The sequence below is a fragment of the Psittacula echo genome, assembly GCF_963264785.1.
Source record: "Psittacula echo genome assembly, chromosome: 4".
NCBI lineage: Eukaryota > Metazoa > Chordata > Aves > Psittaciformes > Psittacidae > Psittacula > Psittacula echo.
In genome coordinates, this window is record NC_137738.1 from 30496053 (window position 1) to 30521316 (window position 25264).

At 41.4% G+C, this 25264-nt stretch overlaps 1 protein-coding gene across 12 annotated transcripts in view; it reads right to left on the reverse strand.

Annotated features, from left to right (window-relative positions):
• The window catches only part of TSNAX (translin associated factor X), a 38194-nt gene extending 17058 nt beyond the window's left edge, over positions 1-21136 (reverse strand). For 10 of the 12 annotated variants that reach the window (XR_013956721.1, XR_013956722.1, XR_013956723.1 and 7 more), the window contains exons 1-5: positions 20797-21022; positions 19720-19750; positions 18734-18841; positions 13704-13818; positions 11915-12045 (exon numbers count right to left, since the gene is read on the reverse strand). Coding sequence is in view for 3 of the 12 variants with exons in the window: in XM_080616827.1 (XP_080472953.1) it covers positions 11915-12045; positions 13704-13818; positions 18734-18841; positions 19720-19750; positions 20797-20886 (475 nt within the window). In the remaining 9 variants the exon portion in view is untranslated. Of the gene's footprint in view, positions 1-11914; positions 12046-13703; positions 13819-18733; positions 18842-19719; positions 19751-20796 lie in introns of all 12 variants that reach the window. The other 2 variants (XM_080616825.1, XM_080616826.1) reach the window with 2 other exon arrangements.
• Between the last annotated feature and the right edge of the window lie 4128 nt (positions 21137-25264).

A 25264-nucleotide genomic window follows, 5' to 3' on the forward strand; every position in this document is an offset into this window, starting at 1 on the left:
GTCATTTACTGTCACCATTTCACAATGTGGGAATTTGCCTCCTACTATTTCCAAGCAAGCCTTACAAAACCTCATTTAAAGTTGTTCCCATTACAGACTGTTTACAAATCCTGGTAATAGCTACTCCGCAAAAAAACATTAATCTTTGACTTCTCCCCCTCTCCCCCTTTTAAAGCCCTCCTTCTAGAAGTAGCTACAACATGACACTTCAGTGACCCAAGACCTTGAAATAAGGTACTCTCACGCGCAGGTAGAAGGATGTTTAAACATATTATGTTTTAGCTTAATGGTAGGACATCCGCTATTTTCAGCAAACAATCCCCAAGGTGAAAAAACCCATCCCATTTCACTACACCATCCAACAATACCTTTCCCCTTATGCTCTTGTTTTGGATTTATTCCAAAACTGGCTTATTTATGGATTGCACTGCCAGTAATGGAATAGTTTGTAAGACTGCCTTTTATGTATTTTTTTCTAGTACACAGACCAAAAATCCCAATTAAAAGCAGTGTATTATTTCTACCAGCACTTCTTAAAATCACAGAAGGTAACAAGTGCTTAAGTATTCTGATATTTTACTACATTTATCAGACATAAATAGCTTGTGCTAGTGACAAGTTACAGTGTCCCAGTGTAACAGAGTCCTTCTATATTTTGAGAACTTATTTTAACTAGAAAGTTACACTGAGGCATCTTCTGAGCACATGTTGTCTATAAAAGACATTTTGTGTCTGAAATTTTGTGCACATTTTTGACAGCTGTATCAGCTGATATTCAAGACAGTTACCCTAATCTCCATATGCAAGCTCTGAGAAAGTACTGTTAAGCCATTTCTCTAAGAACCTTAGCAAGAAATCAGGTTTCTTTGAATAAACAAGTCATTGGGGCACTCAATCCAAGAGTCAAATGAATGCATGAGGGTTAGGAAAAGATAGTTCTACTTTAGAAATGAGTAAAGAATAAAAATTCCTGAATTGTAGGAGTCAGGATAGAGTAAAAAGAACCTAATTCTATCCGAGATATAAATGCAGGCACACACAAAATTTTAACCTAGAATGAGGGATGAAACAAGAGGTGAAAGTTTCCTCCTAAATTTTTGCTTACTTAATTCCCTCCTTTAAATTATCTGTTCAATAGTTAAAATATGGTTTAAAATGGGTTTCATACCTTTCAGTTCTTGATGTTAGCAATGCCAATGCTACCTGCCATATTCTCAGATAAGCTGCTTGTCTCCCTATTTCTTCCCAAACTCATTTTCCTTCTATCCCTTTGCCCTCTTTCCTTCCTCTTTCTCTGTATCTTTTTGTTCACAGAGCAGCCTGTGCTGATGGTCAGGACATAAGCAATGACACCCTGTGTTTTTTTACTCTCCTAAACCATGCAGCAGGTAACACAGGCCAATAGCAGCCACTAGAAAAATAGTAGGAAAATACACACAGCAAGTTTCTTCCAGGATCACTAAATGAAGGGTGGGGCACATTTACAGGGAGAGTCATGTGAAACTACCCCCTTGCAAATTCATTGCAAAATGAAGAGCACACCCACAGATCTATCTTATCATCATGTTTAGGCTGGCAAGTTACATTCTCATTAAAGAAACCCAAACAAACCACCAAAAACCATGCAACCCCCCCCCAAAACCCAGGGGAAAAAAAATCATATTCTTGTGGAAATCCCAAAGAGAAACCAAAGTTTAACTGGAAAGCTGCTATTACTAAGCTCTGCAGGATATGGGACGGATGGCAGACTTGAATATCCCACTTCTACAAGCATATTGATCAATGAAGGGGAGAACTAGTAAAATAATCAGAAAACTAACCTGAAACATCAACTGAGACAAATACAAGCAATAAGCTTAAAAGCATTAATACACAAATTAAATGATGCTGCTTCAGAGTTAGCATCCTATTAGGACAAAACCGACAATTCACAGCTCAGACTTTTCCATTACAGTTCTCTCCAGACTTGGCAATGATTCCTTAATTCACAAGTCTCTTTCCTTGCACAAGTGATAAAAACTTAAGGAATTAAACTAAACAATCAACCTGCTTTGTTGACTGTGAGCATGAAGTCAAAGGTTAATTTTATACTGAAAGAGCATAGGGCCAGCTATCCTCAGAGACAGGCGTGCTCTGGGCATCCTGTTGTGAAAGTTGCTTGAAAGAATAATTTGATAAAACTGATTTGCTAAAATGGGACTCACACTCACAACCATAAAACATTGCAAACGGGGGGGGAGGGAGGGGTAAAGGGAGAAGGAGAGAGAGAATCTGTTTCTATTCACTCAGTAATACTTCAAAAGCCAAGTCACTACAGCAGGTAGGGTTATGAGTAGTCTGAATTTTTAAGGGAACTGGAGAAAGAAAAACCACAACTAAGTCCATATCCACAGAAACAAATTGTGCAATTTTCTCAATCCATTTTTGGAATTATTTTAGTGATCAGTACAAACACAAATGTGAATATGTCAGGAAACCTTAGTTTAAATAACCCTGAACTGATTATGAACGGAAAATAAATTTTCAGAAGCATATCACATCTAGCAGTGATTTGTCTAAACTGCTTTAATACTATATCAATAATTAAGTTGATGCAAATTTCTAGTATTAAGCCTTGAATGCTTTATTGATTACTCGATTGCTACTTGACACATCCATGACCACCAAGAAGTTCTGTTCCCTTCTAGCTGCCTGTGTTGAATTGATGTATTTCAGATACTGAAGTGTTAATATTGTTTGTACTTTGCTTAAAGGTGAATACACACCAACTTTAGGTAAAAAGGTAATCCCAAATTAGTCTGTTTTCCCAGTAACTACAGCAACAAATAGAGGTCCCCTATTTAATAGGCACAGATGCCTGTGAGATTTCACTTATTTTCCCAAAGAGGCACAAAACCCCTGCAGTAAACAGCAAAGAATATTTTAATCTCTCACTACAGAGAACAATATTATCAAGCTTTTTGTTACTGCTATTAAGAAATATGAGTACATATGAGAAATGCTAGGGTTAATTTGCAGGTGACTCATTTTGCTTCTACTTGAAGACCTGATGGATGTACCATGGCTACTTTTGTAACCAAATTTATTGTTCTGAAGGGTTGTGGGGGAGTTCTGTTTATTCATCCCCCGATGTAGTAATTTTGAAGTGCAGCCTATGTTCTACAGAAGTTCTTAAAAAACAAACAAAAAAACCCCAAACTATTCCTGGGAGAAGTAGTCTTCTTCTCTTTGACTACCTCCAATTGCCTTGATATTTGGTAAGTTTTAAAAGTCATTCATCTAGATGGCAAATTTTACACTACTAACAGTGTACACTCGAGGGCAAGTGTTCAAGATACCAAAGAAAGGAAGCTCTGACTCAGCCAGGAAGTTCAATGATCAAAGAAGGAAAGGCAGCTAACACAACACGGCTTCTTCAGCTCAAACCCCAGTGAAAGTTCCTCTCAAGATGTTTCCATTCAACAGCCCCAACTCAGTAGCATGCCAGAAGCACCAACGGTGGCCATTTATCTTCATAAATGTAAACCTGGTGAGATAGTAAAAAAAGTACATCACTACTCACCAAACCACTTTTCTCACCACATGATGGCAAAACAAAAACCTCATCACCATGGGCTATACTAGCTGTTTCCTGGAATGCAGTTCCTCTATGACACATTCTCCTGTGTGCTTTTTAAGCAAACAAACAAACAAAAGAAGATTTAAAGATTTTTTTTTCTTGGTCTTCTCTCATGTTCCACCTGTGCTTGGTTCCTGTAAAGGCTGGAGAGCTCTGGTCTGTGAATGACTGCTGAGGGGGCTCAAAAAAATTCCTGAGCCAGAGAACAAGGACTCCTCCATTTCCTAACTATGAAATGAATTAACAGACAATGTCACTAGTTTCAGATTGTGATGTAAATAACTGCAGTATTTGCCATAATAGTTCTGCAGGACTTTAAAACAGTCAGGTCTTAACTGGAAAACTGCAGTAGGAAAGGACAGACAATCCTTGTTTGGCCCAATCCACAGCATACATCTTAAAGACTGTAAAAGCTTATCTTATGGATTTATGCTGCCCTGACTCCTGCTGAATTTACAACTTTTGCTGAACTCAACAGTTCATTCAGGTATCATCTGATAATCAATGCTAACACAGCGCATGCCCTGCTTGGTCATGTCTCAATTCACATTCACTCTCCCAAGGTTGTTTTAAGTTTTTGTGTCTGGTCATACAAACCCTGCAGCAGAAAGCAAGAAGTTCTGCAGTTGCTGATTTTTCACATTCCCTGAAAGAACACAGAAAAAAGGTGTGAACCAGAAATAATAAAAGGGTAGTAAAATGCAACAAGCTGAAGGTATCAAGTTTCACATAAGCAACTTGCACTGAAGAAAATCAGTTTGACAAAGTCTGTTGGCACACTTGGTGACGCAAGTACGCAAGAGAGACACAGAAAGTAACAAAACACAGAAACAAAGACATTAACTAAATTATATCTGATAAATATTAGTTTATTCACTGCAAATTCTGTTAATTTTCCGGTATAATCGGGAAACTTTGTTTCCATTTCTGGCATTTTACCTCTCACCCACAACAGCAAAGAGATTAACTTTAATTTTTCAGTCACATCCTGTTCCTGTGTTACTATGTTTTCCCACCATCTTGCAGAAACCTGATTGCTTCCTTCATGGATAGCTTTCCTTTCAAGTTTTAGGTGTGTATTCAAGTCTTTCCCTGGGTGAGACATTCACAATTAATGATACCTTCCTTATGCAGTAGAAAAGCTTTTCCTTTGTATGGGAAACCTATAATTAAATATGCTGCCTATTTTTATCAGTTTTTAAACCTTCTTACAGAAAAAAATGTCCTAGTTCTACTGTTCCTGATGTACAGAATAGTTCTTTACCTTGGTATTATTTCAGAAATACACAGGTGTCTACAAATACAAAGGTAACTAGCACTGTTCAAGTCTCCACTGTTCTTTCCATTTCATGAGTAAAACAGTTAAGAACAAAAAAACGCTGTAACACAGAAATCATTATGTGGATAGTTCCTTTAGTTGGTGTTCTGACTAAAAGCCTTCATACAATACCAAAAAAACCCCCCAGTATTACTTAAATAATCAAATTACTTAAATCTGGCCTGCTTGGATGGACCTCACGCATCTCCAGCGCGTTTCTTACAGCATCATGTCTGGTGGTCCTGCATACTGTAGTTAAAAAACAGTATTCTAGTACAATTGAACTATTTTTCATCCATGTAGATTTATATGGCTGTGTTCAACCCAGCAATGCAGTTTGTTGCAGTATGATTATACACGCCTGAAGTGACTCTAAACGGCATAAGGCAGGAGACAGAAATAAGCTCCATTATATCATTCTCTCGGAACACAAATAATGCCCGGCACAAGATAAATTACGTGTGAGACTGCGTCAATGCTGAACTTTTACACAGAATTCCCCACATCAGCAGCAGCAGCAGAAGCAGTCACAGAGCAATAGTTTTGACAAGGTGCTGACATTTTACAGTCTCGTCATCTAATCCTATTGGGAGCAAGTGCAGACATGATAAAGAGCTAATGAGCTTCTCCGTGCACATCACTCCACTCACCACTGCTGCTAGCTCAGGCACACAGCAAACAGAAAGGTCAGCCAACAATGCTCTAGTTGCATCTTCTAACATCATCCTACACCACACTACTGAAGAAGCCCCAGGAGAGTTATGGGCTTCTCATTCCTCATTTTGTCTATCAGCTGTGAAGATAATACTACACATAGCTCCTAGCAGAATCTAAGAACATCAACACATAGTTAAAACCATCACTCCAAGAGGTTTTTCAATCAAGCTGTGTGTTATATATGTAACATATATATCAAAAAAATATATAAAAAATAGTTTAACACCTCAAAAACCTTAAAATTCTCTCATATGTCCTTATTGAGGGACAAAAAAAAAAAATTTAGTGTCCAAATAGCTAGAGATTTCATTTTTTAAAAATCATGTTAAAAAGGTACTCCATTCAATCCCACACAATGCCAACCTATAACGGAAGTCTTAAGTTTCCTTCTGCATTACACGAGTTTTGCATATATGCAGCGCAGATTTAGAACATGCATAGAATAATTCATCATTAAATCCTAACATAGAATCACAGAATCAACTATGCTGGAAAAGATCTTTAAGATTATCAAATCCAATCCTTAGCCTAGCACTGCCAAGTCCACCACTTTACTATGTCTCGAAGTACCACATCTACACGTATTTTAAATACATCCAGGGATGGTGACTCCACCAGTTCCTCGGGCAGCCTGTGCCAGTGCCTGACAACCCACTTGGTGAAGTGTTTCATAATATCCAATCTAAAACCCCTCTGGCACAACTTGAGACCATTTCCTCTTGTCCTATCACTTCTTACTCGGGAGAAGAGACTGACACAGACCTCACTACAACCTCCTTTCAGGTAGTTGCAGAGACTGGTAAGGTCTCCCCTGAGCCTCCTTTTCTCCAGACTAAACAACCCCAGGTCCCTCAGCCATTCCTCATAAGACTAGAGCTCTGGACCCTTCACCAGCTTTGTTGTCCTTCTTTGGGCACGCTCCAGCACCTCAACGTCTGTCTTGCAGTGAAGGGCCCAAAACACAGTATTTGAGGTGCAGCCTCACCAGTGCGGAGTACAGGGCGATGATCCCTTCCCTAGTCCTGCTGGCCACGCTATTTCTGATACAGGCCAGGATGCCGCTGGCCTTCTTGGCCACCTGGGCACAAGCTGGCTCATGTTCAGGCAGCTGTCAACCAACACCCCCAGATTCTTTTCCTCTGGGCAGCTCTCCAGTCACTCTTCCCTAAGCCTGTAGCAGTGCAACCCAAGCACAGGACCTACCACATGTTGTAGGCTTGTACGTATCTTGTCTTTAAGGCTCATACAGATCTTTCCTGTATACTACTGATATTATCCTTAGCATTTTAGAGTTAAATATACATACATAAATACCCAAACACACATATATATATAAAATCGTGAAAATTTTTTTCCTCCCGTTCATAAATTCATACCATGTTTTTCAGTCCCTTTCTTGCACAGTGTCTCACAGCAATTTTAAAGGAACAGTACACATTTCCTCACAGGATATATAAGGTATACACTGCAAAGTGGGGCAAAGGAGCAGGAATTCTATATTACAAATAGTAAAGCTTTAAAAATATCAACAAAGCATAACATTCTAACATAACAAATTAAGAGCTCTGCATTAAAAAAAGACTTCATTATTTCAGTATCTCTTTGTTTGCTTGTTTAATCATCCCCTGGGACAATCTGTACTGTTAAGAAACGTGTAGAAAACAGTCATCAGTTTTTGTTGTTGTTCAATTAGTGCTATACTCAGTGTTTGAGCTCATGCAAGTGTCCTTTGGGGAAACGTCCTGCGTGCCATTAGCACTATTCTTAATGAGGGAAAGCATGAAAACTCCTTTAGTGCTCTGCCAGAATTGTTTTATCTTCAAGTCAAAAGAACAACTGCTTGGAGTAACCCCAAAAAAAGCATTTAACAATTACAAGTGGCAAACAATATTCCCAAGCATTATACTCACAGCACTCTTCTATTTATAGGCTAACAGTTATTATACTGAATAAAATACGTATTAGGCAGCTTTAGTATGCAGACAGTCATGATTCCCCAGTTACAGCTGCTATGATGGTTTCATTATAAGGCCAGTTTTGATCCCTTTTACTCTTTCTGTGAGAGGCAGGGTGGGGAACAGGAGGATGTTTCATGTTTGGTTTCAAGACAAAGGAGAATATTTTTAGGAAGTTTGAGGTTAATTGGACATGCTGCTTTTGAGATATGGGACACAGCATTTCTTTATTCTTTTTTTGAAGAAAAAAAGCAGCTTAATGGCATGGTTTTGTTCATAAAAAGCTTTTTAACTAGATCTCCAGAATTTCTTTAAAATACCAAATCAGAATTGAAAGCTAGGTGAAAGGAAGTTCAAAACTTACAGCTCTAGGAAATACATAACAGACAAAAGATCTAGCAGTTTTCCTAGCCACATTTATTTTCTACAAGGCGTACAAGCTTTTTCTACTATGAAAAAAGCAAAGCTACAATTGAAGAACACTAGGCCAAACATTCTTTAACTCTTACCACTGTTTCCCTCCCAATTACAGTTCTTCCTAAAATGTGGGGGGCAGGGAGAATAAAGCGTTCTCTCTTGCAGTTGCTCTTTATCTAACTGTTCCCTCATTCTTCAGGCTTCTAGTCTTTCTATCTCTGCTTCATAATCCTGACATCAAGCATCTTCACATCTCTCACACCTCCTTGATCCCAGCTTCAGCACGATCAAGACCTACAAGTCTTTAAGCCTGCACATTCCTATTTTTTGCCACCCCAATGACTAGCTGGAGAGCAGAGAATTTAATGAACAAAGTAAGGGTAAAGTTCTGGCTAAAAGTTCACATACTTGTCACACATACAAGCTTATTTAAACAATGTGTAAAAGCATTCCCTGTATTCTCAGGGACACACACGTTCTAACACATACCCTTACAAAACAATGGACATCAGCTGGCAAAAACTCCCTTCATAAAGAAGCATTATGTGGAAGAACTAGAATTTAAGCAGACACTGCGGATGACCTCAGAAATGGGATGAAGGCATCTTATTTCAGTCGGATTTTATACGCAGTCTTCGAAATGAGGCAAGAAACTGCATAATTCCAGAAACAACGGGGAGATCACAGAGCCAGGCAGTATTATATAACCAATGATATTCCACCGACTTGCCACCTACTCATGTCACCTGAAAAGAAGAAAAAGGTAGAAGTACAGCTATTCCGAGTTCTAACTCTAGAAATGCAATGGGGGCTGCATACTTCTATCTTTTTAGTTCAGTCCAAACAACCACAAAGTTCAGGCATTTGTTTGAGACATTCCACACCTAACTTCTGGAAAGATGAACAGCAGCCTGCTTGTTTCTCCTTATTACTTAATATACTAATATCTCTTTGCTTTCCTTTCTTTTCATCTAGAAAGGTCAATAAGATTCATTCTCTTAAGTTGTCTTAAGACTGTGGTAAGAAAATTCTTTAACTCTATGACAATCTTGCTCCAAGCCTCATGCAACTGTTAGGGATGTGCTTTTGTGGATATAACTGCATGCAGCTGTGAAGGATGTGAAGGTCCTTGAATGGGTCTAGAGGACAGCAACAAAGCTGGTGGAAGGCCTGGAAGAAATGTCCTGTGAGGAGCTGCTAAGGACTTTGGGCTTGTCTAGTTTGGAGAGGAGAATGCCGAGAGGCAACCTCATTGCTTTCTGCAGCTTCCTGAGGAGGGGAATTAAAGAGGGAGGCGCTGATCTCTTCCCCCTGGGATGCAGTGATAGGACACATGGGAATGGTTCAAAGCTGCACCAGGGGAGGTTTAGACTGGACATTATGAAGCATTCTTTTAATGGTAAGGTGGTCAAACACTGGAACAGGCTTCCTCGAGAGATGATCAATGCTGAAACCTGTCAGCGTTTAAGAGGCATTTGGACAGTGCCCTTTGTAACACGCTTTAATTTTGTCAGCCCTGAACTGGTGAGACAGTTGGACTATGTGATCATTGTAGGTTCCTTACATCTGAAATAGTCTATTCTACTTTAAATAGCTTTGCAGCTGTGGAGGCATTGAGTCATCATACACCTGCAGTAGGCCTCTAACTTCCTATACTAGAGGTCTGTAGTAACCTGGCCTGCTCTATGATGGACATAAACATTTTAGTCATTTTAAGAGGCAGAGATTTAAAACACTGAAGGAAAGTTTTAGAAATGCTGAATTGTTTCAGACTGCATTATTTTCAGTTGTTTTCTAAAGAGTTTATTCAGGTCCATTTTGATATTACAGGTATCTTCATGCAAGTCAGAGATCAAATATGCAGGAGAGTCAGTGTAGCTGACTATGTAGGAATATTTACCAACCACACAAGGCAAACCTGAATGGAAAAGTTTTCATTAATTTCTTTACTCTTAGGTTGCTCTGGCTAGCTTCAGTTTACATATCTTTAATATAAATATTATAAATATAACTTTTCAGGTTAGAAAATAGGTGTTTTTAAAAAAACAAACCCAGCAATTTATTTTTAACTCAGAGGAGGGAATCTGGACAATCTGGAGGTAGAAACTTAGCATCAGGTTTGCTCACTTATAAGACATGGGCACACACAGATGTTACTGCACAGTAAGTTTTCATAGGTCTGCTATGTAGGCAGGCATAGTCTATTACATCTGAGATGAATGCAAGCTATTTCCAGGTAAGCTGGACCTCAGCAAAAATAGAGATAGGTATGCCTCTTTGAATTTACCCACACAAAGCCATGTACTAAGAAAACAGAGACAATTCAGGTGAAGCAGATGATACAGGGAACCGGTTACCACATACAATTTTGCCCACATGGCAAAGCTGACAGCTTGTATCATGAGGTCTCACCAAGATTCATGGGGTAGCAGACCCCAAAAGCTGCTGTTCTATAGATAGCATTATACAACTCGCACAGGACTACAAACTTTAGGGATTATTTAGACAAGGTTTACAAGTTTCAGCGAAGCTTTCAAAAATATTTGTTCATAACACTAAATGCAAGGATTTCCAGCTTTTATTAGCAGTACTTAGAATGAAAATCAAAACACATTTGCAGCATGTCAAGATACTCACAATATACTTGGACTAGGATTGCTTATGGTTTGAGGTCATAACAGCATCAGAGTTTTGAATTATCTCTCTCTTTTTACTTCCTCATTACAGTACTAAGCTATATATAGCAGCAAGACACACACAGTTTAAGTGGCTCTTTAAGAGCAACTACTTGCATTTAATTTTAACAACCCAATGCACCACAGGTAAAAGAACTGTGGAACAGAATTAGAGCTATGAAGACTAGCATGGCAAGCTCCTTCTGGTTCAGAAGTGCCCAAAACAAGCTTTCACTTAAAAGCTGTCTCACTCTTAACCAACTTATGTTTGTGTAAAACGTAAGTTAACCTGTGCACTGTTTGTCTTGTAAACTACATAGATGTATTTGCTGCTGATTTATCAAATCAATCCTATGGACATTTTTAAACAAATCATTCAGTGCAAATCTTCAGGTCTCCTCAGCTGAAGAAGTCTTGCCTTAAACAAGGAAAGATATATAGGAGTCCAATATGTTTAAAGTAAGACTGATAAACACAAGACACTTTTATGCATGGACAAGATGTCAAAGAAGCAATTACACATTTTACTTACGTGTTGCTGAAAACCAGATATTACAATTTTAGGTAGGATTCAGATTGTCAGCAAAGATTCAGCAAAGAAATACGATTTGACAGCAGGAGTCATGAAAGTACTGGGATTTAGTATCTCAAGGATGTTAGTAAAGACTGCTATTTACAGAGAGGAGCAGAAAAAGATGTGATTGAAACAGTATAAACTCAGATTTAATGCTTGTAACACAGAAGCAGAAGCACATTCTGAGTCTTTAGAAGGAAGAAAATGCTAATCTAAGGATTTTAATTCATGAACTTTATCAACTCAAAATGCGATCATCTCACAAGACAGTCACTCTCACTCTCCTCCCAGACACTATAACCCTTCAGCTGGGGTAAATGCTCCTAACCCAGAGGAGAACAGCCAGTACATTTGTTAGAACTACTCCCCCCAACTTCAGTTTCAGTCTGGGTCCAAATTTCTCCAAATGTAGTCTCCAATTTAAATCTTTGTTTAACTGCAGTGATAAGCCGACTGAAGGGCAATAGCCTAATACCAAAGCCAATTTTGCTAACAACAAAGATTAATCTGAGTCCTGATTTATAAGCATAGAAATGTGACACATTCAGACCTTGCAGCATGAAGAGGAACCATTGCTTCATAAAGGGAAACTGAGCTTAGTGCCAAATAACATACTTTCCCTACTTTAAAATAATATACCTGGAGATATAGCTCTGTGGAACTGATACACATCTTCTCCAATCAGTTCTTGTGCAACCTGCTTAATCTTCCGTCGGACAGCATCTAGTTTTACTTCAGATTCATTTAATATTTCTTCCCCATTGGGAGCACTGCAATCACAAAAGATAAACTGAAAGAGCAGCTTTCAGAAAATGAGCAAACAGTTAAAAATAAGTATCACACATTTTCTTCTACTAACCAATACATTTTCAATGGCTTCAGGAAAAAGCAAAGCTGATACTGGAATGAGAAACAGTTTAACTTCCATTAATACCTACTGCAGATGTCAAAAATCTGTACATTCTTACCAGGAAAATAATCAGCCAGCCACAGAGTTCTGATAGCATGATGTTTATTCCAGATGAGAATTTTAATTATTGCTTAAGGAAGAACAATGAGAAACATGTGCAAAGGCTTCAAAAAAGTACTCCAGAAAACCAGCAGTATTTGCAGAAGTCCTTCAACCTCTTAAAAAATAAATCAACAGTTTGCAGTACACGACCATATTGCAAAATACAATACATGAACTACTTATATGTGTGATTTTTTTAATTATTTTTTTTTTTCTTTTAGGAAGTAATTATGGACTATACTGTTCAGGATCAGCTGAAATATGATTCATATTCACAATATATACTTGGCATTTAAAGTTTAATTTATCTCCTTTTCTTTAAACTTCCCCCTCCCCACCAAATAATCTATATGGTATATTAGTTTACAGTCTGTTTAAGGAACTACTGATAGACCGAACTCAAGAAAAGTTTTAAAAGCAAACAGTAAAATTTACTGAAAGTAAAGCCACAACAATAGTGAAAAGCAAAGAAGGAAACAAAAATACAGCACAGAAAGCTTCTAGTCTCACAAAACCAGGAATATCTTACAAAACAGGAATCTGGAATTCGGAGTAAAGAGGAGTGTTTTTTGTGTTTCTTTCCTCTATCAGTTCCCAGCTACCTAGCCCCTGCAGTGGGAGTAGCTATTTACAGTCAAGGCTGTAGCGGTTACTGGAATTGTCACAATGCCTCTTTGAGGACAAGCCCAAATGTAAAAGAAGGTAACTTCGTAACACCTATTTATAACTGTTACTACTGTGGTAACTATAAATAGTTACTAATACAGCAGAATGCATTGATAAGTAAGAAAAGATAACTAGAAATACAAGGATTGGACAGAACTGCTATAATACATAAGACCAATGTTTGACACATAAAGGATTTTATGCAGCAGGCTATGCAAAGCTTCAAATTTTCCCTGTTATTCTTCTAGTTTGGCTTCCAAAGATTGCTTGGAGGCTCATAAGAACACAAAACATATAGAGGCTCGAAACTTCACACAAATGCCTCTTAGGCTGCAGTATTTACTGAAGTAAACAGAACCCAGGTCACCTCCTCTTTGGATTGATGACCTAGGGTGGGGCTGCAGCAATCAAAATGGTGAAGTAACTGCAGAGGCAACTAACCTGAAGAAAGGGTGCATGCTCTTCTCTCCCAGTTTGCTGAAAGCTGGAAAGGTCTCTTAAGCTGTTACACTCTACTATTCTGATCCTGTTTAATACATCAGTAAAACCAACCGAGAAACCTGAACGTGCATCTTTCATTCTCTAACTGGAGTGGGCATTCGCTAGCTCCCATCTACCCAAAAGGATGTTTATGGGAAGTTAATTAAATTCCTCTCAACAGAACAGTGCAGCTATTAATCACAAATACTGAGAACACTGCAAGGCAGTTTCTAGGTTTCTGTGAACACTTTAATGCTCGGTACTACTCACCTGATAAACCTGTGGAGCAGAAATATCGTTCTTTTGCTTTCAATAGTTATATCGCGACTGAGCTTCACAAGCCGTTCATATTTATCATGCCTGGTGTCAAGCTCCAGCTGAAATGCTGCAGAAGCAATCATTACAGGAACAAGCCTGGTTATCACACATATATAGTGCAGGGGAAGAGCAGAGAGCCTGTGCTACAGTCACTGCTTACGGGCCCCAGCCCCACCAGCCTTTATTCCTTTTCCCCCTGGTTGCCTTTTCCCAGGGTGGGCAGCACAGCTGCACCTGTGTGTGGCATGGCTGCAGAAGCCACCATTGTCAGAGCTGCAAAAGTCAGCATTAATACTACTTTTGCTGAATAAGTCAGGTTTAAATATACATCAACCCTGATGATGCTTTAAGGCAGCTCAAACTATTTTAGGGTAAAATACTTGTTCTAGCTAGTAAATCTATTCTGTGATACTGCTGCTCAGGAAACTGACTTAAAATTTCACCCAAATTCAGAAACATAAATTAAAAAATAGAACCCTACAATCATTAGTAAATAAGATTCATCAGTCCTTAAAACCAAACAAAGAAACAAGGCATTTGACCAAGGCACATACATTGTTAAAATGCACCATTTAGTAAAAAGAAAGGTTGCATTTTACATCCCAACTAGACCTGGCCAAAAGTCAAATACATTAATATCCCTAAGAACTAAAGGTTCTAAAAGTACTAAAGCAAAACAAGATCAAAAATAAGATTTCTGACTTACTGATGCAAATTCTGTCTAACCACAATGAACACAAAAAACAGAGGATGTGTATCTGGTTATCACAGTCACACATGAATGTTTCACAGATACCATTAATATTTTATAGACAATTATTCCACTAAATAAATCATTAATAGATACTTAGAAGAAATCTAACACATTTCCTGCATAACTGTCTCAAGTGTTAAAGTGTCTGTATGAGAAGATAGTGAAACTGAGCTAAGAGGTTGAATTTTTAAAGGGTCTGACAAGAGAGTATGCTTTAGAAAAAGCACAGCAGTTTGCTGACAAGCAAAGTTTAGATAAAGCTACAAAAATAACAGTACATCTCATCAGTTTGATAAAAACTTGGTTTCTCTTATTTTATTCTATACTCCCCAATCTTCTTCTGAAACTCCAAGTCACAAATGCTCCTACTGATCTTTTAAGTCTTTCACGTGTCCGATTAGTATCTCTCTTCTAAATTATGAGAGTCAAGTCACAGAATCACAGAATCCTGAGGGTTGGAAGGGACCTCAAAAGATCATCTAGTCCAACCCCCCTGCAAGAGCACGGTAACCTAGAGTACATCACACAGGAACTTGTCCAGCCGGGCCTTGAATATCTCCGACGACCCCCCTGGGCAACCTGTTCCAGTGCTCTGTCACTCTCACAGTAAAGAAGTTTTTCCTGATGTTCACATGGAACCTCTTATGCTCCAGTTTACACCCATTACTCCTTGTCCTATCACTGGACATCACTGAGAAAAGCCTAGCTCCATCATCTTTACACTCACCCTTTACATATTTGTAAACATTGATGAGGTCACCCCTCAGTCTCCTCTTCTCCAAGCTAAAGAGACCCAGCTCCCTCAGCCTCTCCTCATAAGGGAGATGCTCCACTCCCTTAATCATCTCTGTGGCTCTGCGCTGGACTCTGTCAAGCAATTCCCTGTCCTTCTTGAACTGAGGGGCCCAGAACTGGACACAATATTCCAGATGCGGCCTCACCAAGGCAGAGTAGAGGGGGAGGAGGGCCTCTCTTGACCTACTAACCACACCCTTTCTAATGCACCCTAGGATGCCATTGGCCTTCTTGGCCACAAGGGCACATTGCCAGCTCATGGTCATCCTCCTGTCCACCAGGACCCCCAGGTCCCTTTCCCCTTCACTACTTTCCAGCAGGTCAACAGTCCAACCTGTACTGGTACATGGGGTTGTTCCTCCCCACATGCAAGACTCTACACTTGCCCTTGTTGAATTTCATCAAGTTTCTCTCTGCCCAACTCTCCAGCCTATCCAGGTCTTGCTGAATGGCAACACAGCCTTCTGGTGTGTCAGCCACTCCTCCCAGCTTAGTGTCATCAGCAAACTTGCTGAGGGTACATTCAGTTCCCTCATCCAGGTCGTTGATGAAAATATTAAACAGCACTGGTCCCAGCACCGACCCCTGAGGGACTCCACTAGTCACGGACCTCCAGCTAGATTCTGCCCCATTGACCACAACTCTCTGCCTTCTTCCTTTCAATCAGTTCTTGATCCACCTCACTACCTGATCATCAAGCCCACACTTCCTTAGCTTATCTATGAGGATGCTGGGCAGGGTTTTGGGTTTTTCAATCATGGGCTGCTATATGAGACACCTGGTTTGCTGGTGGCAGGTGGGATACACCAGTCCCAGAGGGGGAAAAGGTTTTTGGGGCAGGAGTTAGCAGGGCTCATTGACAGGGCTTTAAATTAGATATCAAGGGGGAAGGGGAGATAACTGGGTCTGTTAGGGACAAGCCTAAGAGAAACATGCTAGGGCTTGGAGGATGGCGGACTAGGGAGGACTCTCAATCTATTGTTTCATTTGAGGGAAAGGATAGTTGTTTAGACCCTGTCCCACAGGGGAAAAAGGATACTAGGGCAAGAGTTAGCAGAGCTCACTCACAGAGCTTTAGGTTAGATTCCAAGTGCTATGGGGTCGTAGCTGGGTTTGAACTAGTGGGGCATTGTTCTAGTATTAATGAAGACCAGAAGGCCTCCTGCCTCCCGAGGGTGCCATTCACGTGCTCTGCTCGCTCCCTGAAATGCCTGTACACCAATGCACGCAGCATGGGGAATAAACAGGAGGAGTTAGAAGTCTGTGTGCGGTCTAAAGGTTATGATCTGGTGTCAATCACTGAATTGTCATCAAGAAGAAATTTTCCCTCAGATCATTGTGGCAGAAATTGAGGGAGGGTGACAGGTACTTTCCTTTGCAGGATGCCATATAGGACATCTGCAGTGACCGTTTACAAATTTCATCTACCTGGACATTCACTATTCCGAGGATCTACAAGATTACCAATGACCCCAATCAATCTCTTCTGGACAGCTGTGGCTTTTAGACTTTTATTTTAAATTTTAAACCTGTTAGGGACTACTAGGAACCATTTTGTGACCTGAAGTAAACCACTGACAAATATAGTAATCTTTAGCCTAAAGGGATGTAAGAAAGCATACCGTACTGTTGCCTAAAACTGCAAAGGACTAGAACTCAGTGGATTTTCCAGGCTAACACATTGAGACCACACATTTCACTTTGATGTTCATTCTATCACTGAAAGCAAAGACTCAGACTCTATTGCTTTTGGTCATGCAGATTCAGACCATCAAAAACGACACTTGGTAAATCTTAACCTTAAAAGGAAGATACTATCTTTATCACTGTATCACTGTATCACTGAGTTGCCATATTTAAAATGTATTATGCAAAAAATGGTGTAACTGAATACTCCTTGGGTTTTGATTAATTATTATTATAGAAGACAATTTCTCAATTTTTTAGGCATCTTTGGTGCCAACAGATAACTACATCAAATCAAGTACAACACTCTTCCAAGGAGATGAAAAAGAGTAAAATGTGTATAAACATTTAATGTCACACGTTACGTTGCTTAGATTCAAACAACATACATAGAAATAGTCTACCACTCCAGATCACTTTACACAGCTTGCTGAATTATAAGCCACCTGGAACACACTTCTCCTTAAATCTTATGTCTGACGTGGAGACAAAGACCACCATTGTCTCCACCTGGGGCTTAGAAGCACTACTATAATAGAAAGAGTGGATGTCTGAAAAGATGAATATATCATGTCCCTTACATCATTTCTGAAATGAGCCAAATGCTGCTGATTGGATCTCATGTGAAAGGAGGGAAACAAGTGTTTTGAATCTGAACTAATGGCAACCTTATGATAAATCAGTATGCTTAAGGGTGAAAAATTAAAGTACAGTTGCCCTACTCAATTCAAGCACAAGTGTATGTACATTATTCAGTATAACAGTTCAGGGGTCAAAGTTAATGACCTGCCTAGCTGATTTACACAGGAAAAAGAAGAAGTATGTTTTAAAGAAAGCAAGGGAATTACATGATGTTGAAGGGACCATCTAGAACAGCCATTCGACTCTTCCTCCTTCACTCTCCTTAGCTTCACAGAAAATAGTCAAGATGGGGAAAATTTTACACCAATAATTAATCTGTTCCCTTCTTTCTTCTGTCAAGACTTCTTATTTCTGAAGTTCAGCTTTGCCTCCTTATGGCTTGTCTAATGAGAAATTTCAACTAAATTTACTGGAGTTTAAATCTGGTTTTGTGCAAAACCCTATAAAAACAGTTTGGCTGGAGAGAAGTTTACACTTGCTTATTTGAAGAAACCTAAATACAAGCTAATTTATAAACACACACAATTTGAACTAAGTGTCTACATATAGGTCTGCATTAGTTAGCTGAACTCTTATTTTTAAAAAGTGCATGTATGAACAGCTACCAACTCAAAAATCAATGCGTCCAGACCTACATTAAAGTAGCTTAAGTCATCTATGCACCAGAGCCAAGGTCAACAGCTAAGAGCCTTCTCAGTGTCCCCAGTGGGAGCCATTTCCTCCTCTTGTCCCCATGGCTCAGATTTTTCATTACACTTCTGCAGATCTTAGTTTTCTGCCACCAAAGGACCCTGTCACCTGTTGTCTGGCTGAACACTTGCTCAGTTTGCTTAGCAACACGTTCAGCACAAGTGGGGTGAGGGAACAGCAGGTAGGATGAAAAAGGAAGCAAATCATGAGTCAGGTGGAGCTCTGTGAAACCCCACTCTCAGGACTCTATTGCACAAGAAGCAAAAAATCAAGCTCTGAATGTGTGAAGCACGAGCCCAACCAGTTTCAAGCTCCTCCCCAGAGAAGCTGGTTTATTCCATCACAAAATACTAGTTATTTCCTAGCAATTTCTACACCACATTTTTATAATGTGGCTTTCTGAATTCCTACTTACATTTGAAAGATGTCATCAAAGCTGAAGATGGAGTAACAGTCTCTTTTTCCTCTCTTTTTTGACCGCGTGGAAAATTGTCATGCTTTCGTTTTCTGAACCCACCCGATCCTATTAATAGAACACCCAAAAATGTATTTTAAAAATCAAGCAGTTTTGCCAGAGCATAAGCAGCATCAGAACACTGTCTTCAAAGCATTCCCAACTGTAACCGTATTTTACAGGATGGCATAAGATAAACTGGATGAATCTTATTACCAACTGATGTCATCTTCATGTTAGCTTCTTCTACCACATTCCTAGGGAAAATTAGAAAAAATCCTACCAATTTTAATGGATGAATATGGTAGGATTCCAAGTGCCTTTTTTTTAAATTTTCCTTTGTTTTTTTGGCAAGATCTTCAAACTCTTTCATGTTTCCTTTCTGTAAGGGGATGGCTGCCTGGAAACCCTTGTCTGAGCAAGAGCCTACAGGATTAGACATTTTTTTTTTTTTCCCTCTTTTTCCCCTTTTAATTATTTTTAACATTCAGCTTGACCAGAGTCACTGAAATGTTTCCAATACTGTAATTATTTTGTGTCATGGGTCTTCAGTAATCAGAAAAAGTAGCAAGGCATAATTTAAGTAAACTACCATTAGCCAGGTATGCAGGTTTAGCTCCTGCAGCATAGCATCTTACATTCTGCCCATTAACTAGCTTCTTCTCTTCTCACCCCACTATAGCTGTTCCCTTCAACAGGCCTTATATGCCTTTTCCTTAGGCTCCCTCTTCCCCTCACCCAGAGCTCACCTTCCTTGGACTGTGCTTTACTACCAATTTACACCTTGTATTGTTTCTTCCTTTTGTCCTTCCTTCACCTAGGATTGACTCACTGTGCCATTCAGTGTTTTATGTATTCCTTCGTCTCACTACCACCTTTTTGTGATAGCCATACACTCTGTGTTCCTAACAAAGGCCACAATTTGGCAAACTTACATACAAGCATACCTTCTTGAATATGTGGAGTGCTCTCAATTTCCTTAAAAGAAGAACAAAAGGAAGCTACTTAAAAGTTACAGAGGAACACTGGATTTTAAAATGCTTCCGTTTAATTGTTTATTATCCCAAAGCAAAGTCAGAAGTGGGCGTAGTTACTTTCTAAAAGAGGAAACTGAAAATCATTTTTTCCTTCTTTTCTGTTAGGACATGAGTTCAGGGTTTTGTTTTTCCTGTAGCAGTTGAAACATTACAAACACAGCCCCCAAAATAGTGCAGAGAATTAAAACTCTCTGCAGTATTCTGAAAGTTGGGAACCTCATAACGACCTACAGGAAAAAACAGGCCTTCCTGAAGTGTGCGCGGGAGAAATAGAGAGAAGAGGTTCTACAGAGTAACTCGACAACTTGGGTACCAGAAAACCACAGACTGCAATAACTTAAGACTTGATTTTTTAAAGTAAAAATGCCAGCTTCCTTGTTGCAGGGCCTACTTTGTGGCTGAAGGGAGGGAATGACTGCCTAGGCTAACCAAACACACATGCCGCAAGGTGAGTGCCGTGTGACTGGAAGTTAGTTACCATTACAAGTACTATACAGGTCTAACACACAGCTTTTAGCTGTAGCAACCACTTTTTTGCCATCAAGGATGATTTCTGAAACTACATTCACAGCTACATCTACAAGTCCAAGCGGAAAGGCACTAACACCTATGCAGAAACGGCCTCTCTAGGTGTAAGGGCAGAGTCCGGTGACACAGCCGAAGAGAACCGCTGCTCAGGGCAGAGGCTCATCGTTCCGCCCCCCCAGCTGCAGAGCCTTCTCGCCTTCGCCATCTCCACCTCCTCTCATGCCTTGTCTACTGTCGGCTCAAGGCGCTTAAGAGGCCCTCTTAGGCCCCGCGCACCCAACGGCCCCTAGACCGCCCCTCGGCGGCAACAGGCGGCGCACGGCCCGCACGCCTTGAGGGACGCGCGCCCGCGCACTCTCCTGCGCGCCAGGCGGCGGCAGCGGCCCCGCTCGGGCGCCTCCGGAGGCCGCGGGACTCGCCTCGGTCCAGCGGAGGCCGTGGCCACGCTGCGCCACGCACCGAGGAGCCGCCGGCTCCAACCGCTTCCGGGCCGGGGGGTGAGGGGAGAGAGGCACGCGCACCGCCGCCGTCACCTTCCTTGCCGCTCATCCCGGTGCCGCCGCCGAGCCAGGCCGCGTACCCCCGGCAACCCGCTGCCGCCCCGTCCGCCGGCAGGGCCCCGCCGCAACGCCCCAGCGGGGTGCGAGCGCAGGTGCCAGAGGGAAAAACGCCACAGAGGCGGAGCACGCCCCCCGTCGCTCGCGGTGTGGGAGGCGAGGTGCGGAGTTGCGGCGGCTCCGAGGGTGATATCGGGCGTCGGTACCCGCGAAATAGGGGTAGCGCCGACGGCAGGGCTGTGTTTGCGAGCAGGCGGCTCTCTGGGCTGCTAGTCTGCGACGCTGCTGTAGGGCCTCCCGAGCCCGCGGCACGACGGGATATGTAGTGCTGGGGCGGGGTGGTGGCGTGCCGGGCCGCTGCCGCTGGGCAGAGGTGCTTACGGCGAGGGAGCGGTGGTGTTACCGCTCGGCGCCGCGCTGACAGCCGGCGCGTTCCTCCGCCGCCCTGCCCCACCGGCTCTGCGCGGGGGGCGGCGGCGCTGGTCCCGTCTGCTTTCCTCTGCCCGGACTCGCAGAAAGTGACCGTCGTGTCCCCTTCCCTTCTCTGTCAGGCTGTGTCTCCTGCTGTTCCCCTTTCAGCCCAGCACACCAGCACCGTGGTGCTTTCCTTCCGTACGAGGTGAATCGGAGCACGCCAACAGCACAGGGCAGCCAGCATCAGGCGCTGTGTTGCTCTCCTCATTGCCTAGCTACGAGACACATCGTTTGAAGGAGGCTAGGGGGAATGCTATCTGGGGCAGGGCCTGGGAATTGGAGACACTAACTGTACACCTTAAAGATATGACAGAGGGGCCACCTGATACCTGGAAAAGAAACCTGAGAGGAGGCAGATGCAGCTGCTGCCACACGGGAGGCAGTGGCTGCCCCAGGAGAACAGAGGTCCCTGGCCTGCAGGCAGGAAAAGAGGGGCCTGAGGGGACTGTGGGTTGCTAATCCGACCTGGTTTGGGACTGCCAATTCCTGAACCCATGTTATGGGTAGTGTGTGTTTTGTCAGACCTGGTAAAAATTGTTTCCTCTGCTAGGGATTGAATGCGGGTGTTCATATGGGACATCACAGGCTTGAGCACAAGAGAGATGGATGCACCCTCCTTGGCGAGAGTATTCAATGACACTTCAGTGCTTATGGTGATGAGCTACAAAAAGTCTGCTTGCACTGCTGCATTATTCATGCTTTTCTTTCCTAAACAAGCATCCTGATGTGTTCCTCTAATGTGTTTAAAAAAGGGATGGGTGCTGCAAATCCCCAAACAAAAAGCGTTGCTGCTCTGCTGCTAGGTCTCATTTCTTGTCACAGCTGTTGCCTGTTTTAGTAGCTGGATTCCCAAGGAAACAAAGCTCATATGAGCACAAAGGCGGAGCGCTCATAGCCTTTGTGTGCCGGTGTGCGTGTGTGTCTGTCCTTCCTCCCCACCCTTAATAATTTTTTAATCTGTTGGTCAATTGGCCAACCCAGTGCGACAGAGGGAAAGAGCCTCCAGGAGTGATTATAAACATCCTGACTGGGGAAAAGATTTTGGGTGGAACTTGCACCTTACTAGAAACCAGATAAGACGAGCTGTGAGATCTGAATGCTTCAGAGTCCAGCATTAGCAGAGCCCAGACTTCGGGAGTTCTCACAGGCCAGGGGCACTATCTCTTGCTCAGGCCTTTGTGTTTAACACATAAACAAATACAGCTATTAGTGAACTTGAATACCAGGTGAATCTGTCAACAGATTCAGGAGGACAATAAATCAGCCCAGTCAGATAGTAGAGGAGTAAAGCTTTGACAATGAGCTTTAAATGGTCTAGGCAACCAAGCAGGAGTTGCTAAAACTTGGTATTTCCAAATACATAGAATACATAATTCTGTCTTGTGGTGCTCAAAGTTATTCAGAAGCATAACATAAAACCTCTGTCCAATTTCCTAATCTAAGAAAACAGATGTTAATCACATTTGAAAAACAGCGTACAAAGAGGATCCTGGCAGAACTTCCCCAGGCCTGATCTGCATATCAAGTTGTGCAATAGCTTGGTTGCTGCCCTACCAGCTGCACAGGAGCTTTCTGCTTTCTACGTAGCAAAATCAGAACATGAAGTGATTTGTACCAGTGTTATTGCTGCATGTGTTTAAGCACAGCCTTTTGGTTTAGAAGATGTACAAAACTGCTTTTGCAAACACTCCCCCCCCTCCCTCCGCCCTGCTTTTTTTTCCCCCCAACCGTGCTATTTCCCTGTTCTCAGCAGCTATTTGGACAAAAAGGAGAGTGCTTTTGGTTACATGTATGTCGCAGGATAGTGGAAAGACTGATGACATTTAAATGTTTCCCATCAGTAAAGAATTTTCAGCCAATTGTGAGGAATGGATTTTTGGTCTTCCACTTAATTCTGTTTGCCTCAGTGACACTTTGCATGTACGCAGAGATGCTCAGCAGCTTGCTTGAGATGCCTAAGACAATCAGTTTAAATATGTCAATGTTAAACTGCTTTGGCAACAGGTTATTTGCAATATTTTCCTTTTTTCTAGCTGATAATTAAAGTTTTCTCCCTCCCCTTACAGTTAGGTTTTCTTTATGCCTGAAGAGAATGGCAACTGCACCTGCACAAGTGTGAAGGAGGAACAGCAACATTTTGAGGTAGTAAATGGTAAGAGAAAGGAGGTACAAGGATTTAGTAGGGGGAAAAAAATTCCCAAACAAACTGACAACAGAGACTTAAGGTCACACTGAGATGTTGCATATGGGTTGCATATGAGTGTGCTCCAGATCCTAAGACAAGATCAGTAACTTAGCTTCCATATGGAAAAAAAATGGGGTTTTTAAGACTCATGGTTGTGAGGACAGAGCATGAGTAGGTAGACCAGATATGATCTGTGCCTTTCTGAATGGGCAAACCATCTCCAAACAACCACTGCAGGAGGTAGGAACTTCATTAATTTTATCCCTGAAGTCTGATGCTTTGGGCAATGACCTACTTTAATAAACACTCCTACACAATATTCTTCAGTGGGGCTTTTGCTCTGCTGCAGTTTTGTCAGCAGAGACCATCTTGAAGTGATGCTCAAGGGAGCAGAAAATTAATCTTTGTTTCTCTGGGAAAGCCCAAGTCTAATGTATACTCCATGAAGGACAGACATAGGAGCAGTTGTGGATCCAACTCAAAAACCACAATAGTGAAGCTGCTTCAACACCTACAGCTTCAGCTAATGAAGTTGCACAGAAGTAGGGCCCAAAAAGTGATTTTTCAGACACATGAAATCACCATATCTTTATGCCCTCAATCTTTTTAATGTAGCTCTTCAGAAACGGTTTAATATCTCTGGGCTTGCTGGCAGAGCTCACAGTATGTTCATATGGCTTTTATAGCTTTAGAGCCAAATGCTATCTTTGTGATGCACTCCAGTGTTTAAATAACCAGCCTGGGAATGTCTCCTAAAGTCTCTGCTAAAGCAATAGTACTATGGATAGTTAGAGCTGAAATCATCTCTGTGTATCCTTTTGGTTTTTTGTTCTATCTCATATGTACTCTTAGAACAAGGTTGTGAGGTTGCCTTGGAGATGGAGGGCTCAACCATGGGGCTATCTGTCATACCACAACACTCACATTAGCCAGTGTAATTGTGAATGCTTTCAACAGACAATTGAGTGAAGTGACAAAAGCTTATGAAACCATCACAGGGGAATTGCATAAACTGGGCTCAGATGTTCAATTTGAGACTGTTTCATGACCGAGAAGTTTTGCAGCTGGCTGACAAAAGGGAGTGGGAGGTCAGCTGGTCTCTAGTTGTTATAACAACAACCTGTTATGTTTCTCATGCAACAAGATGCCTGTAGTCTTGGCAGGATGGATTGGGAAGATGATTTCCTCTTTTCCTGGAATAATGTCTGAAAGCTGCAAATGTTTTCTTATCTGGTTGAGTTTGGGATTTCTCTTGGAAGTGGCAGGATTCTCCCAAGTGCTAATGCACCATGGTGCAGCCCTTGAGTGGATCAGTGGGAAGACTTCGGGAATGCGCTATCGATTAAGCTGACATGTAAATGAGTGAGTGGAAAAGAGAAGAACAGAGAGAACTTACAGGTTTGCTGCAACATCCAGCTCAGAAAAAAAAAAAAAAAGAGACCCAACTATGCATTGCTTTTATTCCTAATGTTTAGTTTATGTCTTCCAAGGGAAAACTGGCAAATGACCGGCTATGAATAATGTACCCATGGGGAAAGTTTGTTTCTACACATGAACAGTGAGTGCCTGGCTTATGTCTGGGTGGGTGTGCTGGCTGTTTCATAAAGATTTCATTTTACTGAGGCAACCACATAAAAGAATTGCTTTGGAGGAATTCAAGGTGAGAATATCTTTATTCTGCATCTACATCAACACCAACACCCTTAATGCA